Below are 12,448 nucleotides of genomic sequence, written 5' to 3'. Positions count from 1 at the left end.
GGACTAAGCCACTGTAATATTTATTTGTCCACCAAACTTTTGGTACGATTATGTGATCTTGGGGTCCACCATGATGTAGTTCACAAATCCAACCCATTCATTTTGTGTGTCCCACCAATTTAAGGGTCCAAACAGAGTTTCAGGTGGATCCAAGCTGCATGTGGACCCCAGCAGTTGATTCCATGTGGCTTGACATACCACCGCATGAAAGATGATGGTGTGGGCCATACGAGAACGTTTTATAACTGATTTTTTTGAACCAACGTATCAAATAAAGGGACCTATCAAATGAATGGCGTTAATGTAGAACATACATCATGGTAGGGTCCACCATTGGGGCCAATGGGACCCTCCCTACTTAACGTTGGACGTCCAGAGAGTCTAGACGTCAATGTACATGCATGCATTTTTTTTTTATCCTAGGTGGGACCCACATTAACCAGATCTACTCCGTCCATTATATGTGTCCCATAAAGTTAGAGGTCCAAACCAAGTTTCAATCACATCCAAAACTCAGGTAGGCCCCACCAAATGATTTTATATGTTTAGGCATGTTTTCATATGATTTTAGATGGTGTGTCCCGCCTGAGTCTCTTATAAGGCTGATTCTTGGAATGGACATATATTTTGTAGGGACCCATCAAATGCACGGAGTTGATGGTCGACACGCATCACAGTGGGGCCCACAGCTGGAGCCGTGAGGCCCAGCTCGCTGGCCGTCCGCCAGCCGCAGGCAGCGTCTGCTGCGTTCTGACAGCAGCAGCGCTGCTGCTGCATGCAATTTTTATTTTTTATTTTTTGTTTTTCTACGGTTTTTAGTAGGTGGGGCCCACCTAAGATAAATCCAATCCAGCCATTGAATTTCATAGCTCGAGATAGACTCATCGAGTCTAATATGCAGCGTGTTGTGGTGGGTAAAAGCATCAAGGCGAGTTTTAACGGTTAACCTCACTATTCCCTATGGTATGGCTCGCTCGATTATCGGATTGACTCCATTTTTTGGTTCAACGCCTAAAATGATCTGGGAAGTGGGGTTGACGGTGTGGATTAGACCGATACATCAAGGTGGGGCCTGCATAGGCAACCCTTCCCAAAAGCCTTAAAATCTCCTCTTTTTTTTATGCTGTGTGAAGCACGTCCAGCGTCCGTGGATGACGCTGGACGGACGAAGTGAATATGAAAGTTCTTTAAGGTGGGTCCCACGTTGACATGGCCCACCTTACAGGATCAACTTGATATTTGTGGTTTTTCCATCACCCACAAGATAGGGCCCACATAGCTTGGACGACCATGGGGTCCATCTGATGGACAAATATACATCACATCTTATTGAGTGGGCCACAAAATAAAGGAAGAAGAGAGAGAGAGAGAGAGAGAGAGAGAGAGAGAGAGAGAGGGAAGGAGAATCACCCACTTTACTCTTTTTCTTCTTCCCATATACTCCAATGCTTCTATGAAGCTCTTTCAACGGTGAAGATGACAATCTAGAGGTTGGATTGGTGGGGATCTAAGGTAGATGGTGGTTGGATTTTTGGGATGGTTGGACGTCCATGGCTTTTGCAATGGAGAGTGAGGAAGAAAGAGGGAGGGAGAGAGATAGGAGAGAGAGAGAGAGGTGATGGTTTATAGGTAATTAATGAGTTGACTTATGGGGAAAAGGGAATGGGTGGTTATTTATGAGTTATGGCTAAGGTAGGGTAGGGTGATGTCACCCCTAGGGTGACATCATAATAATTATGTCTCTAGGAAATTACAACCAAAGGGATAGGTAGGTCCCGCGATCAAGCGATCAAAGGCTGAGATAATGCACGGGCCGGATCTCATAATCTGAGCGTCGCATTGACGCACGAGACGCGTCGTCGGAACCGCAGCAACGGCGCGGTCGCAATGACATAGGTCTCAGCTTGAGTCAGTTCGGGTTTATAGGATGTGACTCAAGAGCGTGCGCAAATGCTACCTGCGGGTCATTAAAATTCGACTGGGAGGACCGTGAAAATTTACGGAACAGTACGGGCGAGAATACGGGTCTTACATTTGTGACTAGAAATCACACAAAAGTTTAAAATTCTTTTATGCAATTTTCAGTCTTTGATAAAATGAGCTGTAAGGCACATGTAAGAAAGATTCTGCACTGAGGTCCATGAATCCGTAGTGAGACAAATTCTTTGATTTGAGTTTACTAATAAATCCTTCAATTTTTTTTCTCACTCACATGCAATGTCATACAATCCCTTGCCATTGTAGTATGTGATAATATTTTGAAATTATGTTGCATGATGCTACAAAAGTAACGAAATCCTTCATGCTCAATAAACTTAAAAGGCAACTCATCTACGATTATCATTTTTGCAAATGCTTTTACATAGATCTTGATCAAATTTCCACACACTAAGAGTACTACCACCATCTTCTAATAGTGAATGCATTGACAAAAGTTTCTGTTTCTTGTTTTTATTTTGGGAATTCTTGGGACACTTTGATATATGTTTTCTTAAAGTGTTAGTCCCATTCTCACTCAATCATGCATAGGATGAATTATAGTAGTTACATCTAGCCTCTTTCGCTTTTCCATCCCCGTCATTTACAATTTTGGTAAAATGATCCCAAACGTCAGATTTACGACTCTTGTCTTTAGGAAGACATATCTTTGCATGAGATGGAGAATTAGTGATAGAGAGCTCTTGAGGATTATTTGTCTCTCCAGTACTTGACATCTAATAAGAATTAAGATATACAAAAAAAAAAAAAATCAATAAAACATTGATGTAAGGTGTTTGGTTGGTGTTTGGTTGCAACCAAACACTCTAAAACATTCAATAAAAACAACATAAATTATCATTTCATTCCATCTGTAACCGAAATTTTGCATGTCAGAAGGAAGAAACCATACATACAATTTTTGCAAACTTAGCTTAGAAACAAGGGAGAACATGTTAACCAATCATGGAGGAAAAAGCCTTTTCCATTTATCATCCATTCATGAGAATGGCAAAACAAAAGAAAGCAGATGATGGCTTAATAACAACACCATACTAGCTCTTTGTAAGGCATATGCAAGTATGTCTCAAGATAAAACATTTGTAGCTTCAAAGTTACCAATGGAAGTACACTTGACTACTGTGGCTGTAGTCGAGTGTACCACATTTACCAACTCAATATCACATCTAAACATAAAATACTACAATCCACACAAAACATTTCTTGTCAAGCCATTTTATCAAATAGTTAGCATGCACAAAACACAGGAGGCATTACATAATGGCTCTCTAAAATCCAACTATTAGGATCTAAAATTATGTTCATTTAACATTGCAAGTAACAAAAGGCAAAACAAAAACCACCTAAAAAGCTTAGTAGTCTTCACAACACAATCTCTCAAAACTCAACCAAACAGATATCCCAATAACTGTTTTAGGCTGTTAGTGATATAACAAGAAATTTCTTGGTATTTAGTGCAATCAAATGCACCCTTCAACAACCAGGAATTTATCTGATGCAGGACTCTAAGTTTTCAGCTTGAGCAAGCAGGCCCATGGTTCAATTATCCAGACCATTGCTCTCATGGACCCTGCCACCTAAAAATTTCCTTTCTCGGGGCAGTCCAGAGTTGTAACCCTTGGAATAGTGGCCCGCAAATAGGGATGTGTGGTAACAGGAAAGCCCAAAAGTTGTTCTCGTCCCTGTCAGGGGAGATGCCAACCATCTCTCCTTACAATGAACACTAGTGGCCCGCAAACAGTATAAGAAAACAAATGCAACTATGGTTCATATTCAATAAAACATTTACAGAAAATCAATAACATTGATAATTGCTAATTACCATCACAGAGAATGATGAAGAAGCCGTTGTTGAAGTTCGGATCAAGATTCGAAATGGCCAGAGATGGACGGCCAGTGATGGACAATTGGAGAGAGGCGGCCAGCGAGAGAGGGATGGCTGGACATGGTGTTTTTGAGCTATTTACCTTGCAAAGAGAAGATTACCACTGTAAATGCAAGAAAATGGGGGAGAAATTCGAGACGGATTAGAGATTTCGAGCTAGGGTTTTGAAAGGGGGGAGAAATTCAGAAAACCTAGAAAGAAAATGACGTACCGAAAGAGAGAGAGAGTGTAGCGGTGATTGGGAGAGAGAGGGTTTTCCGGTGATTGGGAGTTGGGATGGGTGGATGGCGAGAGAGAGAGAGAGAGAGAGAGAGAGAGAGAGAGAGAGAGAGAGAGCTCAGACAGCAGATGCGCCGCACCAGTGCCGATGTCTGGGACCGGGATGGCGAGCCAGAGAGAGAGAGAGAGAGAGAGAGAGAGAGAGAGAGAGAGAGAGGGCAGGGGCAGGGAGTGCAGCGAGAGAGAGAGGGCAGGGGCAGGGAGTGCGGCACAAGAAAGAGAGCAGGACGAGACATATGTATGTAATGTTAGGGGTTTTTTTTTGTTTTTAAATACGGATCGACGGTTCAGATCCACGGTTCCTGCACAGATCGGTTCTACAGTTCAAGTATACGGTTCGGATCAACGGTTCGGTTAACGGTTCGGATCAGTTCTGCAGGACCCTAAACCGGAACCGAACCGTTCCTAACGGTTCTCTGAATATTAGAACCGGAACCGGACCATTAGCTCCCTGGAACCGGACCGATCCAACGGTTCCGGTCCGGTTACACGGTTCCAACAGTTAAATGTGCACCCCTAATGATTGTGCGATCGTATACGCGCACACGAGCGCATATGCTATTCGACAACATTGGACCATATTATAAGAAACAGTAGTAATTGACCTTAAAAACTTCTTGCGTGGGCCACAAAAGTTTTTGGATCATGATGATATTTGTGTGGTCTCTTCATCTAAAGTCTTTATTACCTCATCAACAGTTTGGATGGCAAATAAATATTCCATTGGACACCAATATGTTTTTGACGGTAGGGATTCAATTAAGATCGTTTCTCGTGGTGTGGCCCACTTGAGATTTTGATCAGCTTCATTTTTTGGATTATATCCTAAAATGAGCTTTCAATACGGATGGACGGTGTGGATGTAAGAAAAGTACATCAAGGTGGGCCCCGCAGCTACGGATCCGAAACCGGCCCTGGCCATACAGCGCCCTTTTCGCACTCACGCAAAAGGAAAAAAAAAAAAACGAAACGAAAAAGAAAAACAAATAAGGGTTAGGGATTACCTTGCCACAGCAGGGAGAGAGGGAAGTAGACGCTGAGAGAGAGAGAGAGAGAGAGAGAGAGAGAGAGAGAGAAGGCACTTGCTGGAGCAGAGCGAGGGAAGTAGACGCTGAGAGAGGGAGAAGGAGACGTTGGGTCAGAGCAGGTAGGTGCACTTTCAATGCAGCTGCGTTTCCACCACCATCTCCAAAATTCGAAATGGATAGCCGTTGCCTGTAACAAAGTAACCTGTGACTTGAAAAACACCTAATTCCTCTGTTACATTTCTTGCAAACTTACCTGATAGAAAGTTACAGGTTGAGATTTTGTTACCTGTAACATTTCTCCCCCAAACACAAACTGTAAGAAAGTCATCTGTAACTTTCTTACATTTTACACAAGTTGCAGGCATCCAAACGGCCCCTTACCGTTTGCCCCTGACAAATTGTCCTAAACCCAATTCGATTTATGATTCTTGCATTTTATTTTTTATTTTTTTATAACAGTTCTGGTTTGCATTTTCTGAGTTCTGTTGATAAATTGTGATAAACCCTGATATTTTCTAGTGTTTTGATTTAGGGTTTTAGTAGGATTTTGGGGTTTGCCTTGAATTTTCTGGTTGTAATGTTAACCAGATGGTAGCAAATACTAAAACCTATTGAATGATGGAATTCCTTATTTTATATTATTTTTTGTAAGTTATTTAGGGTGTGTTTGGTTGCACCAAATATCATGATATTTCATGATTAATCGTTCTAATTTGGTGCAAATTTTCATGGTGTTTCATGAAATTTAGTACAACCAAACGCCCCCTCAGCTATTTTTTCTTTTTAGAATGTGAAATGATCAGATATGCTGGCGGTATCATAAGATATGATACAGTCATTATTTTTCCCACAAGAAGGTGTCACAAGTAGAATATCCTGCCCATGCGAAAGGCAGGCAGGCAGGCCACACCATGATTATCACCGGGTACGAATATCAGGCTGATCCAGTCATTGAGTGGGCCACCCCAGTACACTAAGTCATACAATTGGCTGCCCATTGATAATGTTATTGTGTCCTGTTGTATGTGTGGATTGACCTGATTTTCATATCAGGTTGTCGTCATGGTGTGGACCACCTTTTGTACAGATAGGATATTCTACATATGTGACATATTGACGGGAAAAATGGCTGTAATATAATATGTACATCCATGTCAAGGGTTTAGATTGATCTGATTATAGATCAGGAGACCATGTCAGTTGTCCCAATTAGTGCTATAGTCAAGATCACCAGTCTGATTGGTCTGTGGGAGCCTTAAGATGAGTTGGATGATCATATGCGCCAATCTGGTGGAATTAATGGCTCTAGATATCAGACGATTGTTATCTAATGGCTTGTATTGCACTTGTAGCCTATGTTGGGATCCTAGATGGCGATGAGTGGTCTTGCATTGTACAGAGGCAATAATAAAAAGTGGGTGTGCCAACCATGCCCTGTCTACAGCCATATGGATGAGTATAGGAGCCATTCGTAGGATTTCAAGAGGTGTTTTGTAGTAATTTGCAGTCTATTTACAGTTGGTTTCCTTTTAGAAATAAAAAGTCCGGGAGTCCTTTTAGCTGGAGTTGTGTCATAGGATCGAGATTAGCAAGAGTCCACATCCACGGAATGTTAGATGTGTAAGGTCTTGTAATGAGATCTCTAGCCCTGTTTATGAAGATGGTTATGATGATTTGAATCAAGAAAAGAGTTCTTCACAGCACGTGATGCTTGTTTGGTAGAAGAAGAGAAGGGTGTATGTGTTGAGTAGTAAGCTGTTGGGCTGAAGCTCACAGTCTTTTTTAGTCTTCGTTATTTCTTTGGAGCTTTGCTAAGCCGACACATATGTGCAATAAAGCTTATGTACATGCCACAGATATGCCAGCATGGCATGATAAGTCTGAGATCCAATCCATTCATCAGAATGACAGCACTATATTGATGCCCTAGTCCAAGAATTAGGTTGATTTACTGGTCAGGTGGGCCAAAGTTTGCAAAACAAATGTAAGACTGAAAAACGTGGCTGAAGTTTTCTAACAAATCCATCTGTTTTCAATGTTGGGGTCCACATTTGGACCACATTTTATTTTTGGGAAAACATACACATGGTCAGTCCAACCTGATGGATGGATTAGATCATGTATGTGCCATGCTGGCACATATGTGATGTGTACACATATATGCCTTTACATGAGCTTGATTGCATGTGCTTAGCAAAGCCTTTTTTCTCTGTATGCGGTTTCCTGAAGGTGTTTTTGGGTACAGATATGGTATGTACTTTTTTTAGATTGGTCCCTTAAGATTTAGCTGCATCAAACATGTTAGAGTCAAGGGTAATTTACATTTCTGGATAAGGATCTGATGTTTTGGAATAACAAATTTAGTTTTCCAATTTAGGTGGACTGCTTTCAACCACGATTATTCAGTAAAACATGTAGTCCTTGATGGTCTAAGAAAAAGGGAAGAAAGAAAGATTGTATGTGAACGAGTATTGGGTGGTTTTCCAACAGGGCTGCCTATGCCCTCTCCTTTCATCTTTTGATTTCTATAATTTTCTAATTTTTCTTTCTTAATTTCCATGTGAGAGAGATGATGTTTGCTAAAATATACGGATCCCTGCATATTTCTTTATAATAGGTTGGGATTGTAGCCATTGGATCTGGGTCATCTTTCAATGATTCAAACCATTTACATGATGCGCCTCATCTGAAATCATGCCTAAAACATTTAAAAGCACTTGGTGGGGCCCACCTGAGTTTTGGAATGGCCTGAAATTTGGTGTGACGCGTCATCCAAGTGGGACACACACAATGGACTGGCTGGATGTCTGAACCTCATCTCAGTGGGCCTTATAAACAATTAGAAAGATTGCAATTTGTGGGCATCCACTCTCAACTGTTATCTGTTGTGTGGCCCACCTAAGTCATGGATTGGCTTGATTTTTTGGCCCACGCCCACCATGGAAGGGTGCATCTGATTGATGGGGTGGATGTCCAATGCACATCACGGTGGGGCCCATAGAGGTCGAGCTCATAGGACCGTTTCCCCATATGTGTGTGTAGCTTTGCTAAAGCCACAAGCACATGGAATAAAGGTCATGTATATGCCACGCACGTGCCATCATGGCATGAGACGTCTGAGATCCAATCCATCTATCAAAACAAATGTACTGCTTTGAAAAACTTGGCTGAAGTTTTCTAACCCGCTCACCTGTTTCCAATATTGGGTCCCACATCCTGATTGAATCAGATTTTATTTTTGGGAATCATTTAGAAGATCAGACCAACCTGATGGACTGATTAAATCTTGCACGTATTTGCCATGTTGGAACATGTGTGACTTATACGCAAGCTTTATAGCACACGCTTGTGCGCTTGGGAAAATTCTTATGCACACACACTTTATTAGTCTTATCCCAACTGATTGGATTAGCTGCATGAATCCTATTTTGCCATTCTACCCTATCAAGGACCACATCCTCAGTTAAACCCTAGGTCATCAAGTCTTTTCTTAATTCCTCCACCCACATACTTTTGGGCTTTCCCTTTGCCCTTTTCAAGCCTTCAACTTGAACCAACTCATTCCTAACCAGTTCTTGGTCTTCACTGCACATGGCCAAACCATCTCATTCTACTTTCCTCCATCTTATTCCCTATTGTGCTACTCTCCTTCAAATGCATACATTTCTAATTCTATCCTTCCTCCTCACATTGCTAGTCATCCATCCGAACATCATCATTTCAGCTATGCTCATCCTATGAAAATGTTGTTCCTTAGCTGCCCAACATTCTTTCCATAAAGTATGGCTGATCTTATAGTTGTCCTATAAAATTTCCCCTCTGGTTTTGACTCATATGCAGCAAGGACATAAAACTCCAACGCATGGTGTGCCGTAAAGGCTGTTACAAGACCGTAAACGCTGTTACATAAAGGTAATAGTAGCAGCCGTTACACGTTACGAGGTCGTAAAGGCCGTTATGGAAAAAAAAAGACCCATAAAGGCCGTTACAGCCGCCGCCGTAATAGCCCATTATGCCCCCAGCAAAGGCCATAACAGTCCGTTATGGGGCTGATACAAGTTGTTCGGGGTTTTTTTTTCACTAAAGAAAAAAAGAGACCATAACGGGCATTATAGCCCCCATAACAATTCTTATACCCTATATTGTAAAGGTAACTGTAGTGGCCATTACAGCCACCATTACCATTACGGAATACCTTGCTCCATATCGGTAACGACAGCCGTAACGATCACCACCATTATTGTTGTAGGTATCGGCCGTAATGACCATTAGGACCCCTACAACAGTTGGAATATATATATATATATATATCTATATATATATATATATATATATATATATATATATTGCCGAAAAATTCTGAAAAAATATCTAGAAAATCCATAATAATGTAAATATTTCAAATATGTATTCATTGCTTAGTTTGAATATGCTTATGATAGTGTAACGGTCCACTCTTTGGTTAGAGTGTTGTATTAGGCTATTTGGTGAATTTATGAACATGGTTATTTATTTCTAATGTTTACACATCACAATCAAGTATTAGAATTAGAAATTGGAAGAAAAAGGCATAAATACTATTTTTTCGATTTTTTGAAAAAAAAAAAAAAAAAGGCTCTTGGAGCTTCTGTTCGCTTAAATCTCTTCAATCTATGGTTTTAATCTTAAAATTATAGTTAAAACGGTTGAAATCTGTTGTAGAATGATCTAAGAGAGTTTTTGGAATGTGAAAAGTGAAAAATGAGGAGAAATTTTGATTCAAAAAAAAAAAAAAAGTGATTGCTTTTCGACCATTATGGGGGTAACGGTTGTTATGCCCCGTAATGGCCTATATGGTACCAAAAAACCAAATACCTTGTTTCATCCCCATATCACATAACGGCCACGACCGTTACCTATACAAATCAGCCTTTATGGCTTTATCGTAACAGATACAAAACACCTTGCTCCAAAAGCACCCAGAAGAATGAAAGAATCAAGCTTGTGTAGTGGAGCACCCAAAATAAATTGGCTTTCCAGGGTTGCTATATTTCGATTCCTATAAAATGAGAAGTACCTGGACGTGGAAACTTCGTTTTATTTTCTCCCTCTACCAACCATATTTCTCCCATGATACAATTAAAGTAGAATAAAAATAACTGTTGTGTAGTTCAAAGGTTCCCCTCCATAAAGATCATCATCATCATCATCATATGAGCCTTATCCCAAATAATTGGGGTCAACTAGTTGAACCATGTTCCACCATTCCACTCAGCCATTACTTAAATTAAACCACCCTCCCTCAAATGCTTACTTAACTCATCTATAACCAATGTGAAAAAGTACGAGCTCAATGCTGACCCTAGGCACTAGCTTACAGTAATTGGAAAGTCACTCGTCTCCCCACTAGTGATCCTCAAATTTGTTACCGCTCCCTCGGACATATTCTTAATCATGTCAATATATCCTCTTAAAACTTCTTTCTTTTCCAAAATCCACCAGCCCTAATCGTAAGCTTTTTCTAAGTCGATAAAGACCATACGGAGATCCTTTCTCTCCTTCCTATATTTCTCCATCAATTGCCAAAGTAGGAAATAATTTCTGGTAGACCACCCTGGCATGAAACCAGACCAATTTTCTGATGTACTCATCTCATGCCTTAGTCTTTGTTCAATCACTCACGCTCTTTCCAAAAGTTCTGTAATATGGCTCATAAGTTTGATCCCACGATAGTTAGTGCAACTCTGTGCGTGCGTGTGTGCATTTGTTTTGAACTGTTTGAATTATTTAACCCTTCAATCATTTGAATATGGACAGTCTCCTAACCTTTGAATTATCAAAGGGTAAAAACATTTTTACATGGGACTTCTGTTTTTTTTTGGATATCCCACATCCATGGTGAGGTAGATCATTTTAGATTGCTGGGACCTGAAAGACACCGGATCTAATGACTAAGTGCGATGTATCTTATATAACTATTGGGGATGTATTCCACCAAACCTGGAAGAGAGAAATGCCTTTGCACCAACATTTGGTACCTAGAAAACCATTGAGGAATATGAACATATGATAAGGATGTCTTTGCTGACCTTGGCATGTTTAGGCACCAATGGGTCATTCATATATTAGGACCTAGCTAGGATGTCATGGATGTAAAAACCCGATCCCTATTAGACTTTCCTGTCCATAGATCAGTGGCCATTAAAACAACAGTAGAAAACAAAATAATTAGCTGTCTAAAGAAAGGGTAATGGATTAGATTGTCTAACAGGTTTTGTTTTTGAAACATAAACAATACTTAATAGATGGACGGACCCAATTGACCATTCATCCTGCCATGTGCACCATCTATTGTGCGGTTCCTTGTCAGTTGATCAGGGGGTTCCGTTGGATGTAACTGAGGAATTTTGGATAAATAGTTCCAGTGTGACTGAGGGAGGGAAATATAATTTTATCTCTATATAGTGCACTATCATCTGGCCAAATTACCAATCTATTATTTTATTTTATTTTCCAGAATTTCAACAGTTGTAAGCGTACAGTTGGCCATCAACTACTAAAAGGATGTCAGCATCTGTGAAATTCAGCAGCCTTGCACCAAAGACCAAGAACCTGATTGTAGCCGGAGGTCTGACAGGGTTTGTCTTCGGGGTGTATTTCTACACCATGAGGGCCGTTGGAGGAACAGACGAGCTGCAGGTAGCAATTGACAAGTTTGAAGAGCAGAAAAGCAAGGCAGAGGATGTAACAGGTCCTTTGTCGAAGTCCTGAAAACTAGGGCATTTTCCATTCTGGTCAGTTTCCCTGGGTGGTCGCTTCTTATTAGGTCATGAAGTGAGTTTTCACCACAAACCAAAGGATTAGTCAATGAAACTTTTCCTTTTTTGGAAAGGATTTAGTTAATGATTTCATTCTCCTGTTGATAGTTCTTGTTAAAGAAATGGTAAATAAAATATCAATGACCAAGTGCTGTGGGCTATAATATCCAAGGGGGAGCCTGGACATATTCGCTGATATGATGTGCACTGATATCTAACAGATGCCAGGCAACTACTTGTTATGAGGAATGAATACTACAATTAGTTGTAACATTACAACAGCTGCAGTTTTGCCTACAGAATTTTTCTTCTTGGGGTAAAATGCTAGTAAAAATGAGCCGTACATTAATCTACAACTGGTTGAATCAGACCATTTGTAGGTCTAATTTGTGCCACCTGTTATTTTTTATCATGTGCGGCCCACCCTACCACGACATAGATGCCCACATCCTGAAAAACAT

General features: G+C 40.6%; 1 protein-coding gene and 1 pseudogene across 1 annotated transcript; one reads left to right on the top strand and one right to left on the bottom strand.

Moving 5' to 3' along the window:
* Nucleotides 1–3,576: 3,576 nt before the first annotated feature.
* On the bottom strand, nt 3,577–3,722 carry LOC131241900 (U6atac minor spliceosomal RNA; annotated as a pseudogene).
* A 1,442-nt stretch (nt 3,723–5,164) lies between these two features.
* LOC131240194 (uncharacterized) lies at nt 5,165–12,183 on the top strand. Its single transcript, XM_058238306.1, has 2 exons — nt 5,165–5,309; nt 11,687–12,183. Exon 2 carries the CDS (start codon nt 11,734–11,736, stop codon nt 11,938–11,940), a length of 207 nt encoding a protein of 68 aa, XP_058094289.1. The 5' UTR covers nt 5,165–5,309; nt 11,687–11,733; the 3' UTR covers nt 11,941–12,183.
* Nucleotides 12,184–12,448: the final 265 nt, after the last annotated feature.

The sequence above is a fragment of the Magnolia sinica genome, chromosome 3 (assembly GCF_029962835.1).
Source record: "Magnolia sinica isolate HGM2019 chromosome 3, MsV1, whole genome shotgun sequence".
NCBI classification, from domain to species: Eukaryota; Viridiplantae; Streptophyta; class Magnoliopsida; order Magnoliales; family Magnoliaceae; genus Magnolia; species Magnolia sinica.
Note: the sequence above shows the minus strand (reverse complement) of the source record. Positions and strands in the feature narration are given on the sequence as shown.